We start from the raw sequence: 24171 nt of genomic DNA, 5'->3' as shown, positions 1-24171 counted from the left end.
ACTGGCAGAGCCTCCTAACACACATAATGAATAGCAAGACTCTGGCAGAGCCATCCCTCTCTGCTGCTCGCCACCCACTGCTGCCATGTGCACAGGGAGGAGAGCTGCTCTCACAAGGGTCTTGGCCTGTTCTCAGCCTTGTTCCCCACCAAAATGGATTTGAGCAGGCAAGAGCAGAGAAGTAGTGGTCCTGCAAATCACTGCTGCAGAGAAAATGTCACATTTTTTGCATGCTACTGTTTCAGCCTCACAGTGATATTCACAGCCCAAATTCACACTAGGATCTTTGCAGGCAACTGGACAGCGTTACCCAGACAAAAGTTTTGGTGTGGGTTTGAAGATCCGCACCTTACATTGAACATCATTTCACATATTGATTCTTACGAACATTTGAAATGTCTGCCAAAAGATATTTGATGAGAAATGCCACTGGCCATGGAGAACCTGAAATGGGAAAGTGATAAAGGTGTAAAGGAGAACCGTTTTGCTAACACCTGCTGTCCAGCTTCAACATTGAAATTTACCAATTACTCTTAATGCAAGTCCCAAAATCTACTATGGGTCCCTACTGGCAAGTCCAAGTCCCATTTTCAAAGGGTCAGTTACAAGTAGGAGGTGGCATCTGAAATGTGGTTTCATGAGACACTTCAAACCTCCTTTTAAACAATCTCCAATCTTCAGTTCCCCTGGAACTGAAGTCAAAACAGGAAATATCCAGTTGAGTGGTTCGATGGTGTTCATGTTGCTGGTGCCTCGTGAGCTGACACAGCACAGCCCTGGCAGCAGGGTCTGTGGCAAGGCCATGTCTGACAGGAACATGTGCACATGGTTCTGCTGGAAGAGACAGAAACACCTTTTGCAAAGCAAACATCTTGGGCCTATCCAAAGCAGCAGTTTAAAGAGAACAAGCTATGGCACCAGAGCCAGCCCAAGGCTTTTCAGCACATGGGCTACAGGGAATGTTGCCACCCTCAGAATGAAGATTTATTTTGTTCTTCTCCTTGCAGCTGCAAAATAAAACTTCATAGCAGCAGCAAAGTCCAAAGTAGACAGAGTAATGGGATATGAAGGGTATCTTGGGGCCATACATGGCTGGAAAAACAGGCTTAGGAAGGATCAGGAAGATGCTGGGGTTGGAAAAGAAGGGGAGAAGTCATAAGGATGTGGGGAGCAAGGAGGTGGATTTCAGGGTAGTAAAATTTTCAGCAAGGCTCAACTCTCCTTTTCCTATTTGCCTTCCAGCAACTCTGTCAGTCTCACCTCTCTCCAGAGCCACCAGCTTCCTTTGGGAGAGCTCCCAATCCATGCCCTAGGACATCCAAGTACCTGTCCATCTCCATCTACTGCCTCACTCCAGCTCTTGCTTTGCCTCCAAGTACCTCCTTACAACCTGGAAAGCACAAACCTGGTGCTACTGTATTGCCTTTCCTTTCCTTTCTTTTAATTTTCTATCATTAAAGACAAAGCTAATACAAAAGGAGTCATTCTAAAACCCAAACCCTGTTAATCTTCCCCCAGCACCCGCATTCTCCTAAATGATTGCATCTGTTGAGGACACAAGCTGGGGCAGATGACTAATGTTTTGCAAGGATGTACCCCCTTGGGTGGCTCGGGAAAGCAGCTGGGGTTCAAGTGGTGAGTGCTTTGAAGGAACCACGGGAGGCTCCTCAGGCTGCCCGGCAGCCCTCGCCCTCTCCAGGCAGATGGTAATCTCACAGGGCCAGCACTAACGACCTCAGAGCAGTCCCGAGGCTGTGAAAATAGTCCATTACAAGTCTAATTATGCAAATCAAAAATAAAAATCACAATTAAAGACGCTGAACCAATTCTTATCTAATTTGCACCAGTGGGATATCAGTTTTGGAGGAGGGCAGGACCAGAGGCGTTGAGCAAGATGAGGCAGAGGCTGTGCCGACAGCAGTGGGGCCAGGGGAGTGCTCTGCCAGCATACTTCCCCTCCCCTCCTCTCTCTGCACTGGAGGGACTCCCGAGGGCTCTGTATGTGCTAAGCCTGCTGCTCTCCCAGCTTTATTTCCTCCTCAGGAGACTAGAAATGCTTTTTAACCTTCCCGAGAGGTGCACAGTCGACAGAAGTGCCCCTTCCCCGACTCCTGGCAGATGAGCCCCATTATCCCACCCACGAAGCACAGTGCCCTGCATTTACGGGAGAGCCCTTGAACTTTGAACGAGCATGTGTCAGAGGCATAAACAGCCACAGTGGGTTATCAATATCCCGATCAGTCCCACCAGACTCATTCTACACTGTGGCTCTCTCCTCCCTAGGCTGTTCGGAACGTACTGGTGCAGTGTGATCCGAAAATGAAGGGTCCTGTCTGATACCAGTCCTGAATAAATAGCTTTCAGCAGGGGACCTGATGATCATGCAAGTCACACGATAACTATATTTTATTTAATCCTTCTCCAGGGATAAGAAGGTAATTGTTCAGGGTCTGTGTGAGGCAGCTGTGTGACGTGCCACCACCTAGCTCCTGTCAGCTCACCACAGGGCGTGAATATTACCCCATCCACAGCCCTCTTGTTGACTGTCATTGTGCCCTATGTCACCAACAGGCTCACTGGAAAACCTTCCATATTTTTAGATGTGTGTCTTAAAATCAGTCAGAGGGACTCTTAAAAGGACTTTCAGGAGAATAGAGTGGTAAATATTTTCTTGGGATATTTTCTAAGCATCTGGAAGCAATTTTACCCTATTTAATTTCAGAAGAGTGTTAATAAATTCAAAGACATCTTCCAGACCTTTAGTATAGATTTCCTCCCACTGCTCCTATATTCAAATTCTGCATCGCTTTTCCTGAAATATAGCCCTTATTTTAGGCAAATGAAAGGTAGGGAGGTAATTCACTGCATGCTGACATTGAACCTCCCTTTTCAGCTAAGCAAAATTTGCTTTCAAGATTTTAGGTCACGGCTGATGTGTCTGATAAGCTTTAGGACTCAGCTACTTAAAAGTCGACACGTTACAAAACTCTGGAGATAAGTATATTCATGAATTGTGGGAAAATACTGCGGGGTAATCAAACACCTCACGTGTTCGTGCACTAACTCTGGGGCTGGCTCTCCCAGGGCTCTCTGTCTGTGCCTCCAGCCAAGCCAGGCTGCCCAGCTGGCAGCTAACGACCTGCTTCAATTACCCTCGGCCCAGCCAGCACCAGCAGGTTGGGCAGGAGACGTACCAGAGTGACCCTGCCCCACTGGGGAGGCAAAGCTTTCAACAGGCAATTTAGCAAATAAATATACCTCGCCCTGCTTGAATACATTACCCTTTCCATAATTGCAGCCTTTGGTGCTGGCAGCCTCTTACCCAGTGACCTGGAGTCCTCTTCTCTCCTTCCAGACCATGCTGCACCAAGTTATGGGTCTCCATGATTTTGTGTGCATCTCAGCCCTTCTCCAGTCTGAGATCTCCTCATCTTCTCTTTTCATTGTCCCTCACTCTCCAAGTCTCTACACCTACTTGTCTGCTGAAGAAACAGGTTCTTTGTGCACATGATTTTCCCTACAGACAAGAAGCTTTCTGTGAATATTTTCATTTTCACAGCACCTAGCAAACATCAATCCTCCCGCTCATAACAAGGGGTAAATATTATTCTCCCCATGTTGCACTGAGCAGGCTAAGGGGCTTACCTCACCCAAAGGGGCTTTCATTTTACATTACAGTTCAAAACTTCCCTGGCTCCTCATCTTCTGCGTAGATCATGACTGTCTTGAAGCGATAATAAATTCAACAATACTTGATAGCCTGCAAAGACATGTGAATTCCCTCTCCCAAAACTGCTTCCAAATCAATTTCATTTTATCTCATAAATGGGTGAAAGGAAATAAACTACAAACATAGATGGCTGGAGCTTCTTTTCCATGCTTTGAATAAGGGATCCAAATTTCTTAACTGCATTTAACAGTCCTTTTCAACAGTCAAGGTGGCACTCACACCACAGGATTGTAAGGCAAGCCTAGTCTGCCCAGAGAAGCTGTGGCATCTCCATCCTTGATTTCCAAGGGGACAAAGTCCCAGGCAGCCTGGTCTGATCTCAGAGCTGACCCTGCCTTGAGCAGGATGTTGGGCTGGAGATCTTTGACATCCCACCCCCCACCAAATTGTCCCGTAATCCCACAAGCACACAATTTTTTGTGCTACAAGGTGACAACTGTTCTTTCTCTCTCAGATACATGGACTTCTCCATGATTTTGACAGCAAGGATGATAAATAACTGTATTTTCTAGACCCATGAAAATGTGGGACAGCAAGCAATGCCTGCATCTGCCCATTATGTTTTGATTTTTACTGCCTGCTCTTATGTGAGGCAACATGACATAAGGACCTAAAAAGACAGAGAATAGGAGTGAGCATGTTTGTTAGCTGTTTCTCTTTGAAGTTAAAGAGCTACACAAGGATGGGTGGGGTGTTTGTGCACCTTCATTTCTTCTCACATTATTATCAGCCACAGCAGCAAACACCAGATTCCTTGAAAGACATTTGTGGTGTTATTTTTTCCTCTCAGTTGACAGATTTTCATTATATTCAGGTAGCACCTAAACATCACAGGAGCCCTATTGGGACAGGCCCTGTGTACAGGTGTTATGGATCATCTCTGCCTCAGAAGGTCTCACCTCATAAGTGAGAGACACCTTGCACCCTCAAAGAGTGTATTTACAGAGGGGTCAGATGTCAGCGGATGCTGAGAGCTCTCAAATCCTACTAAACTAGTCTAAAGTAAATAGTAGCTGAGAGACCTGAGCACCTCCAAGCCCTTAAGATCCCTGACTGTTCCTCCTCTATATGATCACTTTGCTTATTCTCCATGTACTGTATTGACCCACTGGAAGTGTACATGGCAGCATCGTTTTTTCATAATACTCTGCACAGCACTGTCTTGTCATTACATTCTTCAGAGAAATGCACCATTTCCATTAAAACCTTAATTAAAAATACATCTGGAGCATTTACTGCAGTTGACTTGGCTATAGCATTAACTCAGACATCAGCATCCCCCATCCAAAGGCTGGTAAGATGTTGGAGTTCCACCACCAGTACATGGAAGGACCTGGTGGGTGGAGGCAAAAAGGAGTTTGGAAAGAGGAGAGGCAGGATTTGCACAGCACATGGGCTGCTACCTCCTCCAGGCAGAGCAACAACCAGCCCAGAGAACACCAACAGACCAGACAGCACTCTCATTAATTACAAGCAAAAAATCCCAAAATACACATTATTGTCTCAAAAATAATGATAATCCTTGGCTCCTTGTTTGCATGTTCATTAGCATGTTAATAGGATACCCATTATGGAAGATCTAAAACACACAGTCATGCACATATGCACCCAGTCATTTATTATAGCAACAGCTTCCTCTCTATTTGACATATTTCTCCCTCTCCAGAAAATGGTTCAAACTGTGCCATCCAGGGCAAGTTGTAATTGATGAATAAATCTTGAGGAAAGCAATTTTGCCTTGTGTGCATTAACAGACAATTATCTTTTTCAATAGTGAGAGCTCTATTTATTTACCAGTGATAGAGCCAGGAGAATTGTTGGAGGAAGGACCCATGAGGAGGATTGGACCTACTAGCAACCTTCACATAAAACACACCAGCCTTCAAATAAACATATTCTTACAAATACGGGGAGAAATGTCAAAAACAAGTCCCCACAAACAACAGATCTACAAACCACTGTGCCAGAGTGGAAGGAAACTACTACTGGTGAAGGGAGCACCATCATGCAGACAAATGGCCCAGGGCAAGACAGACCTCCTGAGCTTCTCAGGCTCAGAGAAGGATGGAAAATGATGTGACACCTGGCAGGACAGCAGTGGTGGCACAGGGGGTGGCAGAGCTCAGCCAGCCTGGGTAAGCAGGACAGTCATTTAGGTGCATGTTGAGCTGATCCTGCAATAGTTTCTGACTCAGCAGCATGGCTAACTATGAAGATGTGAGTGAAATGCATCATTCAGGGCAGGCAACTATCTAGGACAGTCCCTGGAGAAAATTCACAATAGTGACTGTAGCCTTTCCTGCAGCCACCATCTATTCCATTTCATCTTCATGGCAGAAAAAGCAACACCATTTTTTTGTCTTTTGTTAAACTATTTCAGGCAGTGCCTGGTGGGAGACGTTCATGGAGAGAACTGTGCTGGTGGTTTTGGGACAGAGCACCAGTCTGTCAGCAGATTAAATCTATTGCAAATGCTATTCTCAACACATCGTGCAGCATCTAAACTTCAGACCAACAGCTCAGTACGAACTTAATTTCATTATGAAACTGGAGCTTTTCATACTTTGGCTATAACACTCCTAAAACTTTTGTGTTTTTCATTGCACCCTTCTCTGTTTCTTTGGTTTTACTCTACCCCTAAATTTGCTGCAAGCCTCAGATTTTACCACGGGGAAGGAATAGCTGCACCCCAAATGCTTCACCAACAAGACTCCATAGCCCCACAGCAGTCAGAGAGGGCATCAGCTGGTGACCTTCCTGATAGCAGGGGAGCAGCAGAGGTTTGGATAAGCAGGTTGGTGGGTATGTGGAATTCCATATTGAGTGAAAAGAATCAGAGGAGACTTTGGCACATAGGATCATGACTTTACCCAAATCCACACATTAAAATGCTGACTACCTCAGTTATGAACTCTGCTGGAAGTTCAAGTATTGCTGGTCTCCAGAATGAATGGTCAGATGAAACAAATCACTATATTGAGATGTGGTCAAAATCATCACCCACAAAAAGATCCACAATGCATCTCTTAAGCTTAGTCCAGGTTGGCAAGATCTTCCCCTAAATCTATTGGCAAGAAAATTTTAAGTAACTATACATCCCTGCAGATCTGCAATTTATGCTAGAACGGGACAGGATCTGTAGCTCATTCCAGTATCAGAGAAATACAAAAACCAGCACACAGCTGGTTTGCCAACTAGCAAAGCACACACAGTCTCACTGTGGGCATGCTAAACATGTCATTACCCAGGGCTTTTATCATCTCTGCCACCAGATTTGCAATTCATTACTGCAGCATAAGCAGCTTGGATGAAATCTTCTCACCACCAAAAAACACACTTCCACTCATTAAACTATGAAGTTCACAAGAGGGACCTGACCTCACCGAGCGCTCCTGGGACACTTGCTGGCCTCGAGCCTTCTGCTTCAGGGACAACACAGAGAGCACTGGCACAGTGGCTGCCCCCTGGTTCCCCAAGCACTGAGGAAGGAAGCTCAGGATTGTGCACTGAAGTGCTGCAAGCGGACAACATGGGAAAGGAATCAATGATGGCATAGGCTAGGTATGGTCAGGAGAAGACTGCTGCTGGTCAGGATAGTCTGTTGTGGTGAAGATCTCAGTGTTCAGTGTCTTGTGAGCCACAATTCAGGAAAAACGTTCTACAAAAACAAACTTGCAACACCAGGGAGCAAACTATGAGGTTCTTGGAGTGCTGGAGATTGTTTTTCACGCTGGAGGCTGGGGATCAGTTCAGCTGGGGCTGGGGAGGCTGGAAGCGTGGCTGCTTGGAGCTGGTAGGAGGAGGAAGGGTCATAAGAGAAAAGCCCAGAGACCCATGGAAGGTTGGAGAACACACACAAAAAAAAAGAGCACGTTGTGTCCAAAGAAAGTTCAACAACTTTCCCAGCTCATTGGATTGTGGGAACTTCGCTTTTCCAGGGAATTACTATGCTATTTTCAGCATTTTTATTATTCAATTTGTCACGGGCTGTCTCAGGAGACTATCAACAATCAGTTTCAAGCAGCATCTGACCACAAACACTTCTCCACATGTGATTTAGAACATCTGGAGAGAAGGAGTCAGCTTTCAAAGCATGCCAGCACTGTGCTGCCTCCCCACATTTCTTTTTCCTTCCATTTTCACGCCCATTGTCAGACTGTGCATAGAAACTGGGCTCGAGAAGCCAAGTTCGGAGGCCCTGACAGTGCATTGTCATTCTGTCTTTGCTGCAAGCACGTGGGGAGAGCGGGCACTGCCTGCTTTGAAGAGGAGCAGGGTTGGGGATTGCTGGTGGCACATTCCCTGCATTGCTGAGCTGCAGTGATTTAAACCTCACGTTCCCTAAGGATGGGAGATGTGATCCTTGGCCTGGAGGCGGGCCAGCCTGAGGACTCCTGCCAAAGCTTGTACACTGGATATTGCATCTGTGGACCCCAAAAGGAGGTGTGTGCTTTGCTCCATGGCAGTTGTATGCACTAGCTCTCTGATTAGTACAATAATTTCTTCGGCAACCCACAGAAACCTTTACACCAGAGCTATCTGGCAGGTAAATGGTAAATTCACAAAGCAGTTCTTCAGCAAGCCTGAGGACGGAATAGGAACATATGAAAAGGGAATCCAGTCAAATAGCAAAGGAAATGACATTATGATCCCAGCTGGAAGCTCTCTAATGAACTGCTTGGTGTCTGCACAGAACCCTGCATGAGAATGGGGAGAGGCTTTGGCCCCTGCAGAGCCGATGAGAATTTTTACCATCATCTGGGAGGGGGAAGGTTTCATACAGTCATTAATTTTGTGTTCATCTTTAATTTCCCTGAGTGACCCACACGGATGTGGTGCAATGACACAGTAGGCTGCATTCACACCGCCTGCTGCCTTGCACGTCTGGCTTCCCCGTGTGGCTGCCAAGAGCTGGGCTCATTAGCACATGTGCTGTGGTGCTCCCAGCACTCCCCAGCCCAGGCCTGGTAGAAACCTGGTCTGGTTCCTAACAACAGAGTCAGCACCAGGGCAGGGAGAAACTTTGAACTACACTTTGAGAAGAGACGGTGACATTGCAGCAGGATCTGTATCTACTGCTTGTTCTCCTTTATATGTCTTCAAAGAACACCTGGAAAAATTCAGGGACATGTGTCTATTTTAAGTTAGAAAATCCGGGATTTTGACACACCCTGTCTTTTAAGAGAGCTTATGAAATCCCTGGAACCTGCTATGGCCACAGAAAGCACAACCGCTATCCCAGCACAGGGCTGTGCATCACACCTGAGACAGAGTCACAGATCCACGTCCTCTCCCTCTGTCCCACCCCAGGGCTGCACAGGGAGCTCCAGTCACAGGGTTACTTCTCTGCCCTTCCAGCCCCTGGCCCCAGCTCACCGCAGGGTCCAGGTGGCACGGCTGGAGCCGCGGGCAGGAAGGGCCGGACCATGCTGCTGCAGTGGCAGGGAGTGCCCCTGTTCAGCTCATGCTGAAACATGAAACCACAGCCTCAGTTTTACTTTTCCGGCCATTTTAAGTAAAGAAATAGCTATAAATACAGGTCTCATTTCTAGTTGCTAGGATCCATTTTGTTTCTTTTTTTTTTTTTTTTCCAATACTGAGAAGAGTTTTCAACTCCATTAGTAGTCAGTTCATTCTAAAAGAAAAAAAAAATGTGTAAAATTACTTTTTTTTCCATGAGAAAAAAGATGCATCCTTAAAGCCACAGCAACCTTTATGTCATATTGCAAGTGCAACAATCAAAAAAAAAAAAGAAGAACAAAAATACTCCACTTAAATTACAGTTTCCAAAAGAGCCCAGGCACAATCTTCAAGGAACAAGATGGAAAGATCCATTAGATAGTGAGAAGTTGCATCCAGGGGCTGTGCCAGGCTGAAGATGTTCACACACCGTGCACATTTTCATTTCTTTGAAGCATGTACATTCACACACTCCAGTTGAGGACACCAAAAGCAGTTTCTCAGGCACTACAGGGAGAGTGTTTCCTCAGTGCTGCCCTGCCACCAAGTGCATTTCCCACTGATTCAAGTTGTTGTTGGCATTGAACTGAGCAATGACACGTTCCAACAGCCACCCACCAAACTTCACAAGCTCCTTGTGAGGCACCAGTACGATGGCTGCCATTCTGACCAATACCTGGGTTTTGGAGCCCAGGTCTTCAGGACCAAAGAGCCAAAGCAGCAAAACCCCAAGGCTGGTGGCTGCTGTTCAGCAGTCACTGACAAGCTCCTGATGCTTGGCAGCTCACATGCCTTTTCCAGATGCCTCTTACCCATATCCTGCTTTGGATTTGCTCTTCTTTCAGAAAGAATTTCCCCTGCCCCTTCTTACATCCCATCAGGTTCTAGAAAATACCTTGCAATGATCAAGACCTAGCAGAGACAGGCAGGGAGGTCTTGGGGAAAAGGGAGCTGTAGGGCACGCTGGGGCAATGCAAGAGAAGGGAATATCTGGCAGTGCAAAACTAAGCACGAGGAGAAAGACATACCAAGGAAAGCCTCTAAATAACACCACAGATCGGGATTAGCACAGTAACCAAAGACAGATCAAATCTACAACAGGTTTTGCTCCACCCTGGCAGGATGCAGCCCCCACCTGTGGCATCCCAGGGTCCGGCAGCTGGAGAGGATGCTCTCCTCTTTCTGGAAAGGGTTTTCTCACCCCCTTTGTACAGAAAAGCCTGAAGATGGTCAGACTGGATGGGGCTCTAAGCAACCTGATGTAGTTGAAGATTTCCCTGTTCATTGAAGGGAGGGTTGAAATAGAGACCTCTAATGGTCCCTTTCAACTCAAACTATTCTGTGATTCTGTGGGACTGAAACTTAAAGCTTGGATCTGGCTCACAGTCCCCCTTCCTTATCCAGTTTGCTCTCTTGTAATTTTGTTTGTTTCACTGTGAAAAATCCTACTTCTACCTCAACAGAAGGAAGAAAATCACCCAGGTAAGATCAAATCTCACATCCCAGGAGCCAAGCATGTTCAGGACAGCAAGTCATATCAACACAATACTACTTTCTAAACAGTGTTCAAATAAAGGGCTAGGGAGAACAATCTCTGTGCCAGTAAAGGGCTGACTGTGAGCTGAAAACAGTCCTACACTTACGTTACAATAGCTTTGCTGTTTGTTTAAAACAAACACCTTTTTCCTCTATCAGAAATAGCTGATTAAAAAAAAAAAATCATCCCCAGAAGAGTTCATGGAAACTCAGGAACCTCCCATCACAAGGCCACAATCGCCATATAATATTAATAAGTTTGAGATGAAATCAACATTTAGGATCTTCCACTGCAAGCTCAGTCACAACTTTGGGACTTTAACACCCAATTTTTAATAATAATCAATAGCTTATGGTGAACTTGATCACCATAACTTTGAACACCACCAATGTGAGTCTTCATGGTTAAACTTACACCAGGGTCCCTTTCCATAGCTGTAGCAGCACATGGGCAAGCAAAAGGATACATAAGTGTATTCACAGCTACTTAATGCTCCTTTGCATTAGTTAAAATGAGTTCCTTCTTTTTGGCATCACGGTTTGAGACTATCTATTTCACATTCTGATGGATTCCTTTTTTTCAGGCTACAAGAAGCAAACGCAGCAACCTTGAAGGCCTCATGCAGTGAACCAAGCCAGCACAGACTTCATCACAACATCACTTTGAGTAGATCTCTCTTCTAGCAGGAAGAGACAGAGCACATAGCAACAGCAGCTTTTCATATTTCAGGCTTCAGGTTTGCTTTTTGTCACAGTTTTGGGAAACACTACCATAGAGCTAGCAAGTTAACTCGGCACAAAGCATCTCTCATTAAAAACAGCTCTTGGTTAGAAGGGAAATAAAACATTTCCTGTATGTTCAGCTGAAACCAACGTGCCAAGATGCAGTGGTAGATAATGCAAGGAAATAGCCTAAAAGAATACATTGTTGCTGCACCCTGGAGACATAACACCTCCCTTTATCACTGCAGGGAACATCCGAGGCAGGAGGGAATGGAGCCAGGAGGAAATCAGAACGTGATGTGAGCCAGAGTGGGAAACGTCACCCGGCATCTCTAAGACCACCCAGTATATCAAGATACTGGTAGGGAAAGGATTTGTAAAGTTGAGAGGGGATTTTGCCAGGCCAGTAAAGATCACCGTCACTGTGGCAAAAACCACCATCTCCCACTTTCAGAGAACAACCTAAAGGCATTTGATGTTTCAGTGGGTGAAGCTGAATGTGGGCAGTGAAGTGCCAGGATCTGGGCAAAGGTTCCTACAACAGGGCTCCCTGTAGATCCCCAGCACTTTGCCATGTTTCCAGGGAAGAAGATTCCTGGCTAGAAGAATGTTTTTATGGGTTTTTTAATAATTGGAGAACATAAACAGTAGAATGTTACATAGCAAAGAGATCCTTACCTTGGATCCTTACTGCTAAGTGAAGGATGCAGCCTTGGAAATCAGTTGAATTATTAAGAGATTCAGATTCTTCAGGTTTTCCTATCATTCATGTAAAAAAACTTTTGTGCTTTGTACTTCAAAATTTTTCCTAGTCAATTAACAGTAAGGTACCAATGCCTTGAAGGTTTAGGATAAAGGAGAGAGGCAATCTGTTTCTTAACATTTTTAGGACTCAATGTCATCAATTGCTTATAATCAAAGTTAACTGCAATGGCCTCGAACTGCTCTAACTCCCATTTTGAGTTAAAGCCTGAATACCCAAGTCATCTATGAGTGGAAGGGAACAGGAGCAGAACTGGCTCTAGCTGATAAAGAGATTAAGTTAATATCAGAATCCCAAATCTTTAAATAGCACTGGGTCACTGTAGACAAATACCGCCAGACATAAAATAGTGATGTGTTTCCTTAAAAACAACAAATTCCTAGGAGCACTTTTTCCCTCTTTGTATTCCAGCTAATTTTTAGAGACTGCCCAATGCAAATCTACCCCAACCTATGCAAATACAGATTTCTACAACAATAGCTGTAAATTCACCACAATCTTCTAACCTTTCTATACTCCACTTCAAAAGTGTGGAAGAAGCAAGAGATCCAGTGCTGCTGAGTGAGTACCCTGGGCAGAGTTATCCTGCAAGACAGAATGTAGCAGTTCCTTGCAGTGTCTGTACAGCCTGCACTTAAAGCAGCAACCACTTGGACTTAAAATGTTTCAGCAGAAGCAATGGTATTTTTTTTCCACATACTAAACCTCCCTTTACCTTTATCTCCAGGAAGAAACACTCCAGTGAGTCATAACATAGAAAGTCTCAGTGTAACTGGGACTGACACGTGAATGGTGTTGTCTCTGACCCACTTTAGTCTCCTGAAACTACTGAACAGATCACACAGCTGCAGACAGGCAGCTCTGAGGTGCAAATTAGCAACTACTGTGCTGGAATGGTTGCAAGGTTGTGCTACATGCCAACAACCCTTAGTTGTGTTTAAACTGGAAAGCTGTGGGACAGTGACATTAGCAATTAGTTTAAACCACTTGATTAAAAGCAGTATCCAGAGAATTTTGATCACTTTGAGGGGTTTTACAAACACTGGCAAACGGTTGTGCCTCCCACTCACAGTCATATGTCCGTGTAAGCTACAAAATATTACAATAAGGATGGAAGCTAGATAGGAGGAGAATCAGAACTCATTTGTTAGTCATGCTAGAGATTCCTTCAAATCACACTGTTCTGTATTGTTATAAGTTGGCAGCATCCCCATAGTCCTCTCCAGTTCTGTCTTTGAAACATGTGTTTGTTGGGAAGTTCTAGTGTCCAAAGCAGCATAGACATGTGCATCTCCCTCCTGCCCATCACCATCCCACTACAGTGCAATCTTTTAAAAATAACCATGACCATTTCCTACAGAATATGGAAAATTTGTTGTTCTTCTAGATTAAGGATCTAAAAGATTAAGAATTAACAGTGAAATTTATGCAGACTGGGGAAACTTTTCTCATTTCATATAAAAATTTTGAACTAAGTCTTCAACTTTTTTTTCGTCAGAACTGTAGAGAAAAAGGCTTTCATTTTGGCAAAGTAAACAAACCTGAAATAAAACTGAAGATGCTTTTTCTGATTTTACATTTAAGTTTCTTTCTTCCATAATTTGTATGATGAACAAAAACATATATAAATCAGGATAGAATTGTTAAGGATAAAAGGAGAGAAAGAGATCACAAAACAAAACGTGGAATATAATAGGTTTGTGGCACAAAGCCATTTTTAAAAATCACATTTAACTGGCTGTAATACTGTTCTTAGGGAATCAGTCCAAACCCTAATGTTAGAAAAGTTGAGTTTGAAGAATTTTCAGTGAAAACTATGTCAAGGAAAGACTTACACTAAAGAACTGGACGGAAAAAGGTTACTGTGGAACACTGAGGATGACATGCTGCTTCTTAAGGAATCACAAACAAAATAAAAATTTCTTCTCCAAGTCACACACCACTGTTGTGTATATTTAACCTAAACCCCAATCACCTGCTCTTTTTGCAGTAAGACAGATACAGATATAGAGAAAGCATAGGTCTAGGAACAGAATTTTATTTGATTCTAGAAAGCATCATGCAACAAATCTCATTTTTTTAATGATCCTTGCCCAGATTTGAGATGAAAGGTTAGCATTTACAAAGTAAAAGGATGCGAAAGAAAGGTTAGCACCATAGGAACAGTCTTCTCTTTACAACTCCATCGAATAGACAGTTATAAAAGAAAACAGAGGAAAAGAAAAAAAAAAAAAGCTAGGTGACCGTGCATTATTTTTGACATCCTAGACACTTAAATCTAAACATCAAGACACTACGGCTCTCCTAGCATATCTAATAATTCATGTTCAGCAAAACTTGCTCTGTACATTGAGAAATATTAAGAGTCAAAAGGTAATTGTCACAAAGTACCAGGTAATATGCAAGGTAAAAATTGCAGAGGTCCAGAAAAAGAAAGGAAACAAAAGAAATTAAAGTGAGGAATTTGTCCTTGTTTCAGTCTTTTGCAGATATGGCTACTATGACTTGCTGCAAAGATAAAAAAAAATAGAAAGGATGCATACTGGGTCTGGCTGGGATGGGTCAAATATCCTAATGTTATGCTGTAATACCCTAATTTCACGGGCCAATTATCCAGATGTTTTTAATCTAAACTCTCCCATTTCCTACCTGCAAGCAACTACAGGATTACACCAGATTTCAAATGTTTGTTTTCCTTACTTTTGTATTAATTTTCAAAATTTGCTCCTTGTGGTTCTTACTGTAAAGTTTTCGAGGCAGTGAACAGTTTTACAAACCCTCCAATCTTTCCCAAGCAGAAATTCTAATACAGGATTTAGGAGTTTTAAATGCTGCATTATTATGTGCTGTCTTCTTAAGGCAATGGAATAATTCCTTTCAAGTATTAATTTTGCATTACAAATCAATTCTAAAATTTCCTTCGTAAGCATCTATAATCACAAAAAATGTAAAATTATTTAAATTTCGTTAAACTATTAACCTGACTCAATTATTAGAAGAAGAGTTCTAACTACAATCATAATGAAGATGCAACTTTTTCTCAGAGTTTGGGAAATATAGCTTTTGAATTACTCCCACCTTTCAAGTTCGCACGCTTGGACTTTTAACAGAAACATTAAAGCAACCACTTAAAACAACTGTTTTGTATCCAAATCATAGGAGAACTGGTTAATCCCAAAGCAGAATGTGGTATTACCCAAACCAGCTGTATTTTTCAGACTGATGACCATTAGCACTTAAACATCTTTTGCAATAAATGATGTTTTAATGCAGAGAACAAACAATAACATTGAACTACCCAGAGGAGCCTTCATGGCCATGAGCACTGTGTCACTTCACCACCAGGAGAGTAATGAGACTATGAACTTTTCTTCATCTTTCTTTTATTTATGCTTGGACTTCCAGCACTGCACATCAGATAGCCAGGGTCTTAACCTGTCCTATATCAGACTGCAAAAATACAATGTGCTTCCTCCACTGTCCTTGCATCAACAAATCAAACAGTCACATCCAACAAACCCTTCACTTGAGTAGTTACTTCTATCTAGAAAAGCATCTCTCCTCTTAAGGATTTCAACTAATGCTTCTGGCTTATAAAAGATTAAGTGCAATCAGTTACACTGAAGGTTGATAATGCGGCTCTTGATTGTATTTTCTGTGCACGCATTTACATCAGGCACACAAGTTATATAAAATAGTCTGGAGTACAAAAATATGGTTATAACACAGGAGTACCAAACAGCACAGAATTAGAACTGTTTTATTACCATAATACCTATTTATATACAGACCCTCAAATTAAGGATTTTTTTAAAGTATTCTTCCCAAATTGACAACTGTAGTGTACACTCTAAAAACTGCAAATTAACAACACAGATCTATTTTAACCCCTACACTGTCTATGCAGTCTGCACCAATCCTCTCTCTTCCACACAAAAGTGTATTATAAATAATTTTCACAAAATGTCACGTATGTTTTATTGCACATTGTACATGCCAATATTTAAAAGAAAGGCTCAATCCTTTCACTTGATAACTAACTGTTTAAATAACTAGCATTTACTTGTGTTATGCATTTTTCAGGCTCTAATCTTAACTGATAATTTAAAAGAAAAAAAAGCAGAACAGAAACTATGCCTTGAACTGTATAGCTTTTGTGAAGGAAAAAAAAAAGCGCTTCTTAAATTTTGCTTATTTCTACTTCATAAAGTTGTTATAACCATCTGACCTAATTAAAAATGCTGTTTCAAAATTTCTGCGTTTTTTACTACAAAATTACGCATATAGCTGTTTGTATAATCACATATTCCTTCTATTTTGCAGAATTAGATGTTTCTGTGCTGCACTGATGAAAAGGTTGAGTTACGTAGGTCCTAGTGTGAGCTACAGGAGTCGTCGTATCAGCCTCTGTTCTGCCGGTTTCCACAGCAGTGGGAAGTGAGGAGCCTGTCAGAACTCCTGAACAGGTCAGTATAAAAAGACACTGGGCACAGGTGGCCATCAAGCATCAAGGCCATGTTCCTGTTAAGCGGATCTCTAGACTAAGGAATACGAGTAATTTATCATTAATATGTGGGTTTATGATATGCTGCGCTAAAATATGACCGCTAAACAAAGAGAATGATTCGTGCATGACAGATATGTGCCAGCTGGTAAAAATGCCTCGCCGGATAAAAATCTGCATTTCGAGGGTTAAAACATGAACAAGAAGGTTGAAAAGTCGATTGATCAAAATGTTTTGCCAAGGGTTTCTAAAGCTATTAGCCATCAACAGCTCCAGAAAGGGATGAAAATAGCAAAACCAAACAACTAAAATTGCACTATTACAAAGAAACAAGTCCATGAAAGGAGAGTCACCAGCTGCAGTTAAGGGACAGCCACTTCAAGAAGCCGATTGTTTTTTCGCTTGCAAGTTGGGATGTTGCCGTTTTTCTGGCTGCCTTGTATGAACTTCACACACACTTTGTCTTGTTTGAACTGGACCAGAAACCTAGGAGAGGGAATAATACAGAGTTTAGTTAAAGGTGGGGAAAAAAAAAATAAACCACATATGAAGAGCAGAAGTCTCTTCCTGTTGGTTCCAAGCATCACTCCAAAGGATGTAATTTTTAGCTCTGTATTGATAATAAAGAGTTGGGGAATAAAAAAAAAAATACATAGGTTATGGTACAGCTTGAATCTCCTTCAGGTAGTATCTACTAATTATTGCCTTTTGCCTATAACTGTGGACTTTTTATAACAGTTAGTTTGCTATTCCTTTAGAAAAAAAAGCAGTTTAAAACAGAATTTCTAATGTACCAGAAATGCAGCAATGACTATTTCCAACTGCTTCACTGTCAGCCAAAGGAACTTCTGTTTCCATGGAAGGAAGCTAAATACTTCTATAGCAACATCAGGAGTGCTATTCCTCTGGTTTATGCTTAATTTACTACATCTGGTATTTTAGCAGCTCTCATATGTCTAATCCTTAGTTAGCCTTTATAGCCCCCCTGCTCGCCAACTGGAAGAATTCACTTCCTTCCCAGCAATTTCCAAATTTAGACATTTTCTGCAGTTCAGGGTAAATTAATCTGGTTTTGACTCTTCACTTTTTACTGGAAGGGAAATTTCACTGAATGTGGAGAATTGCTTTGAAAAAAAACCACCCCCAACAGGCTTCTGTGGAGCCTCAAACCTCTCACTGATCTGGGTAGTGAGATTAAAAGCAATAAACAGGGCAGTGCTGCCTTTTGGCTCACATGCAGTGGTTGCTGACCTAAAAAGTCCTTTGTAATACAGCCGATTTTCCCTTTTAGCATCCTTAAAAAGTCCTCCAGCAGAGGCCAAAAACTTCAAAGAATTTGCTCTGCAGCCGGAAACCACAAATCAAGCTGACGGCAGAGCTCAGGGGAGGAAGTGGCCTCTGCTGCGCTGAGCTGCCCTTCGGTCCCGCTTTCCTGCTGCACAGTCCAGACACTCAGGACTTGTTCAGCGCTCCCAGCCATGCAGGCAGGCAGCTGGAAAACATGAGCAGGCCTCAGCCAGCACTGCATGCCCAACGCTGCATTTTCCTAGACCCACCGTTCCAATATCATACAAACGGCGTGTCTCTTACTAAACACGCCCCTTCACCGACAGCATTTTTGCTTATATCAGGTCCCTTCCCAAAAAGCAGTGTAGCGTAGCCAAAATAAGGCCACGTTTTCTTCTCAATCTCTAGCTGTGCTTGTATCTAAATGTTCTCTTGCATGGAGAAGAGAGTTCTGCTTCACCATCAAACAGCTTAAAATTATTTAGTCTGGATATACTCAATACAAGCAATACGCACTTGAATGTTTTTAATCTGCAAGGCAAGAAACAAAAACACATCCCAAAAAGCAAGACTCCCAGGAAGCAGGCTGTTTTCCAGACCTAAGGCAGGCAGGCAGTCCAGACTAGTGTAATGCATGCTTATACTTTGTTTTAGTAGTTTATTCCTTTGTAGCCATCATTAAACTAGAAACTTATTGGGGATAGCCACACTCTTTTAGAGACTAAAAACACACACACCCTTGAGCAAATTAAATTACATCTGGCAACAAAGAACAAAGGAAAATGGCAGACGCCATTTTCAAGGAAAGAGCAAAATTAGCCTTTAAATAAATCCTTAAATCTGAACAGATACAAACTGTACTCACTACCATGACTCCAGAATACACACAGTGCGGTGCAGCCAAATAAAAGGTTCAGTTTTTGCCTACAGGAATTTTACTTCACTATTGTTAAAAGGTTCCAAATTTTCTTCTGTATTCAAAATGAATAAACCCACCAAATCAACACTACTGAAAAGAGGGGCCCTTCCACAGAACAAATGGAGTGCCTGACTAAGTGAGGGATGGTGGACTAAGTGAGGGACTCTTACTCAGCAAACACTTTTATTCCATGGCTATAAACACTGCAAGTGCAGTCCTTACTTAAGGCCAAAATATGAAACTATACCAAGAAGAAAGAAATACTAATTTGAGATCCAAACTTTTTTATCAAAGAAAGCTTTTTAGCAATGAGGAAGCAATAATAAGTGGTTCAAACACCATCAGCAGGAATTTTAAGAATATGTTTTTCACCTTCAAAAAAGAAAAGGTAGAGCTTTAAAAACCTAAATTACTAGCACCATCATTGAGTTGGGGAGGAGCTTTGCATTCTGTTTTGATTGTTTTCAGTAGAACTTGGCACCTAGTGTCCACTCTAATCTATAAATCTCATAGGAATTTGTGAACTTTTCACTCACACACAAAACAGTTCTCTCAAATGCAGCATCTCTTAATTATTTCTACAGCAGCAATTCTGTTTCACGAGCCTATTTGAAACTTTAGGAAAAGCACTTTTTCTCTAATGACTTTCAAGGAAATAAGAGACAAAATGAATACTAGAAATGAGCACACATTGAAAATTTGATCCTTCTTTACAAGTATTGTGTCAAGAGAAAAGAAGTATTAGCTACACAACAGTGTTTTGTTATTCTAACATTAGACACTTGACTTCTTAGCATGTTGCATTGAAGCAAATCCACTTTTAAGCAAACAAGAAACATACTCATCAGATATCTCAATGTTGAGCTTCTGTTTGGTTTGGCTGAGAGTAGTGCGGTAAAGTTTAGTGGCCATTTCAATAAGGTGATCGCTGCTGAGCAGGAAATCTCCTTTGGTAGCTGCTTCTGAACCCTGAAACAAGAAGGAAACTAGTTAGGACTACCAAAACCTGGAATATGACTAAATGCCAGACAAGCAAGAAGTTCTACAAAGAGTCTTCTCTTCCCAATTCAAAGTTAAATAGGGAATGCAGCGCAGTGTAAATAGAATCAAAATGCAATTCACTATAAACCAGTTGAGAAAGGTTAAAAAAATCCCTTCTGACACTAAAGGAGGGTCACCTTCATTTGTCCTACAAAACTCTAGTGTTTCCGTGTCCACCTCCTGGATACACCACAGCAAGCTTCCAGTATTTGCAGAAATGAACAGAAACAAATTACCAACACCAGTATGAGGATGAAGGCGGTGAGTATGAAAAGACACTGTATATAACAGTCTTCAAATCCATTTAAGCTAAAATATAAATGCCAACTTAATGATTTTAGCAGAGCAATGCTGACAGCACAGTGAAGCAAATATAGCACTGAACTAAGCTCTTTAGAACTCAGTAACCAAATTAACTGTGCCTTAACGAGGATTTCTTGGCATCCCATAAAGAAGAGAGAAATATTCTACCAGTATATGTAAGGAAAACACTGCTACAGGGCACCTGAACCATATTACAAATGGAAAACTCTGATCCTGAAGAGGCTACAGTGAAATATGAAGTTTGATTTTCACGAGTAAAAAATTGTTCATAATGTAATAACTGTTCCCATTTGGTTTGAACAGTTTTAAATCAAAGCTTTTGCAGATATGACAAAGTTCAATAAACTTCTAAACCTACAGGCTAACCACTATGATTTAGTGCTACAAGATAATTAACAAACGGGTTTTACATCACTGCATGTAAAATGGTCATATTCTTGTGCTATGAAGTTGTAACCAACCTCCTTGAGGTGCACTGCAAAGAAACCATCATTCTGGGAGCTCATGGACACTTTGGTAACATCTCCCAGTGGAACCTCTGACTTGATAGTTCCATTTTTTTGATCCGCAAGAAGAACGTTATTTTTGGTTAATAAGAAAATCCTGGATGTAGCCTGTGAAAATGCAAAAATGCAAATCATTATCTACACAAAGAGAGAAGTGGTCTTCACTGAGCACCTACTAAAGCCCCAAGGAGTTCACAGAGTTAAAAAGCTTGGCCCACATTAGCAAACATGAACATTTGATGTTCAGTAAAAGCTGCAGATCAGTTAAAATCAGGTCATATTTATTTATGTGTCTAATTATAGATTGAGAAGCTTAGCTCATTTTGGCACATATGCTTAGGTATAAACAGTTCCTGTAATTACTAGCTTACAGTTATAAAATTCAGAAAGTAAAACTCTGAAACTATGCAAATCAGGATAACCTCATTTCTCATGCTCTGTCAATCTCCAGGAAAACCAACACACTTTTTCAGTGATAGCTAATGCAGGACCAAGCCTCAATATTGACCATTATTCACCAAAACTGTGTTGCAGAACAACACAAATCACACAGGTACTTTCAGTGTTCTGTTTTGTCCTCCCTTTATCTATTGGCATAACTCTTTAGGAGGAAAAGCATTCATATTTTTAAATGACAAATATTTTTAAAGCATGAAATGTGTGTTCTTAAATTTGTCGCAGTAAGAAAGAGAAATGAGAACCTAATCTACATACAGCTTTTTTTTTCCTGTAAAATTTTAAATAACAAAATGTGGATTATAATGAAGACGTAGCTCTCTTAAGCACATGGAACCACAGCTCATTAATTTATTTTTTTTTTTTTTAATCTTGAGAGCTGTAGCCTATGCAAGTACAGGAAAGATACTGTTTTCATTTAATTAGTTTCTGCTAAACTGGAAAATTAACTTGGCATCAACAACAGGCAACCTAATTTCACTCCTACAAATGCATAAATGACATCTACATCTGAAAAGTTGAGATCTACTACTTCTAATGTTTAGACAGACAGAGCGAAAGCAATTAAATTTACTAGAGTAGAATAATACTTCCTGTTTTAATAAGTATAATTTAAATGCAAAATGAGTTCTGTGTTGGCAGAATAAAAAAGTACCCACCATATTTAACAACTTTATTCAAATGATACAAGAAACTTGCCTCTTCATTCCAAAGAGCTCTTGATTTCAATCAGAAGACAGGCAAAGCCAGCAGAGTATGCCACTCATAATTTTAAGAGATAATAAAATGTGACAATCAGTAGCTTGAGTGACAGCGTGGATTTTGAAAGGTTAAGTTTTTTAAATACTTGAACAAGAATAATATTCTCTAAATGTTTATTTACTTCAATTGGCAAACAGAAGATCTTAGCTGGGTACAGAGACTGCATTTAGTTGTGACACAATACAGTCTGTTGTCAGTTCATGAGATATATACCATTTTTGTTTGGAAAAAAAACCCACTGAAAACTGCAAACCTAAACAAGATTTTAGTAATCTTTATCCAAATTTAAAACAGGTGTTTAAAACCACCAATCTACAGAGATCCAGCATTTCCAGTCTTGCCCTTAAAAATAGGCATTTAAAAAAAAATCCTTAGACTATTACATGACAGAAATGAAGTCTCCCTCTCAATGTATTTATAACAGAAATTATCTACCCTTCTGGATAAAGCAATTCTGTTTTATTACCTTCCCATTGGCTCTATTGATCTTATTCACAACTTCTGCAATAATGATCTTTTCATCCACGGCATCTTTAAGTTTTTTGTACTTGGGGTTCTCACTGATCTCCAAGTAAGCCCCTTGGAAGGGCTGTCCAACACTGCCCAACAGAAGGACAAAGGAGACATGAGTTAGACATGTTAACACCTCAGGGAAGATGCAAACCTCCTGACAACATCACAGGCTTCATAGAGCCAGGAGATGCACCAAATACCATTTTCAATGATTCTACACTGCCAGAAGCTTCCCTAGACTTTGACACTTTCCCTCTCCCAGGGAAAGTCACTCGCTGCTTCATTTTTAGTGAGAGAATACTCTTAAGAAACCAGAAACCTCTACTGACAATGTCTACCTTTTCTACCTGTTCACTCTGGTGTTGGCATTAATCTGTGCCACGCAGGCACAGTGTGTCAGCAGAAAATAACGTGGGAATTGCCACAAAGTAATGTGGATGTATCTCCCAGCATATTATCCCAGGGGAAAGCAGAAAGGAGGAGGGGTAAGAAATGGTAGGTGTATTAGACACAGAATCTTACATACATTAACAGCCCAGTGATGGTGAATAAAGAGAAAGTTATCACCAAAGACAGAAGAGGATGGTTTTTTCCTTGCTCTGGAAACATTTTCCAATTAAATGGGCCAAATTGCTATGGATATCAGACACAAGTACATCCTTGCACATGCAATCAATTGTGATTTAAAATCTCCCAGTAACAGTCTCTGTGAAAATGGAAAATGAAACCTCAGTAGGATTGACACAGTATTAATACTGACAGGCAGACTTGAGTGAGGGACATGAACTTACCTTCAAGACCCGCTGTTGTTTGTAAAACAGGTAGCAGCTCTTTGTCAAGACCTGCTGTGCCTGCATATCCCCCCATCTTTATCCACCTCAGGGTGTTAAAGTAAGGGCTTCACTACAGGTTAAGAATTGGTGGATAGAGTCACTGCTTGCTTTGTTAGCAAGTCAATTTAACTGATCACTTTGATTAAATTACAGTCAAAGTACTAATGCAAAGCTTTGCCAAGACTAGAGCCCAAGAGAAACAAATATATTATGTGGAACAGCACTGCCTTTGCAATCTCTGGCACACAGGGAGATAAGATGGGAGAGAAAAGGAAGGGTACTGCAATTTTAGCATTCACAAAAAGTTCTTCTCTGTTCTTAAATAATTATATTATACACAGAAAATTAGTGTCATCCTATGAATCATTATCATACTAACTAACCAGAAAGTTTATACAGTAATTTCCTCTACCCTTAGGCCAATTAAAAAAAAAAAAAATCAACCCCCTAAAAAACCAACAAAACAACAGTAGGAGCTAATCAGCTCTGAATACCAGACAAAAAGAAATGGAAATAATTGTAAAAGAGTGCAGGGTGAGGAAGGCATTCCAAGTTTCCACCATGTTGGAGCTTTGGGGTTTTTTTTTTGTTGTTTTATTAATGAGCATTATGAAACCATAGTCACCAAAACAGTACATTCCTCGTGGACTTTGTCCCTAACCAAATGATGACAACTTACAATTTTAAAACTGAAATGAATCAACAGTTACTCTCTATCACATATGCCACTTAAGAATGTCTTGGATGAAAATAACTCATATATATATATATATACTGCTTTATAATATTTCACTGTTCAGTGTTGGTGTAAAAA

General features: G+C 41.4%; 1 protein-coding gene across 4 annotated transcripts in view; it reads right to left on the bottom strand.

Annotated features, from left to right (window-relative positions):
* Window positions 1–14230: 14230 nt before the first annotated feature.
* The window catches only part of MYO1B (myosin IB), a 112592-nt gene continuing 102651 nt past the window's right edge, over window positions 14231–24171 (bottom strand). For all 4 annotated transcript variants that reach the window (XM_064660485.1, XM_064660481.1, XM_064660483.1 and 1 more), the window contains 4 exons: window positions 22478–22610; window positions 20749–20901; window positions 19764–19891; window positions 14231–17202 (listed from right to left, as the gene is read on the bottom strand). In XM_064660485.1, coding sequence (XP_064516555.1) covers window positions 17079–17202; window positions 19764–19891; window positions 20749–20901; window positions 22478–22610 — 538 coding nt within the window. In that variant the 3' untranslated portion in view covers window positions 14231–17078. The remainder of the gene's footprint in view (window positions 17203–19763; window positions 19892–20748; window positions 20902–22477; window positions 22611–24171) is intronic.

This window comes from Pseudopipra pipra, chromosome 7, assembly GCF_036250125.1.
Source record: "Pseudopipra pipra isolate bDixPip1 chromosome 7, bDixPip1.hap1, whole genome shotgun sequence".
In the NCBI taxonomy this organism is placed as follows: Eukaryota; Metazoa; Chordata; class Aves; order Passeriformes; family Pipridae; genus Pseudopipra; species Pseudopipra pipra.
This window is presented reverse-complemented; position numbering and strand designations above follow the sequence as displayed.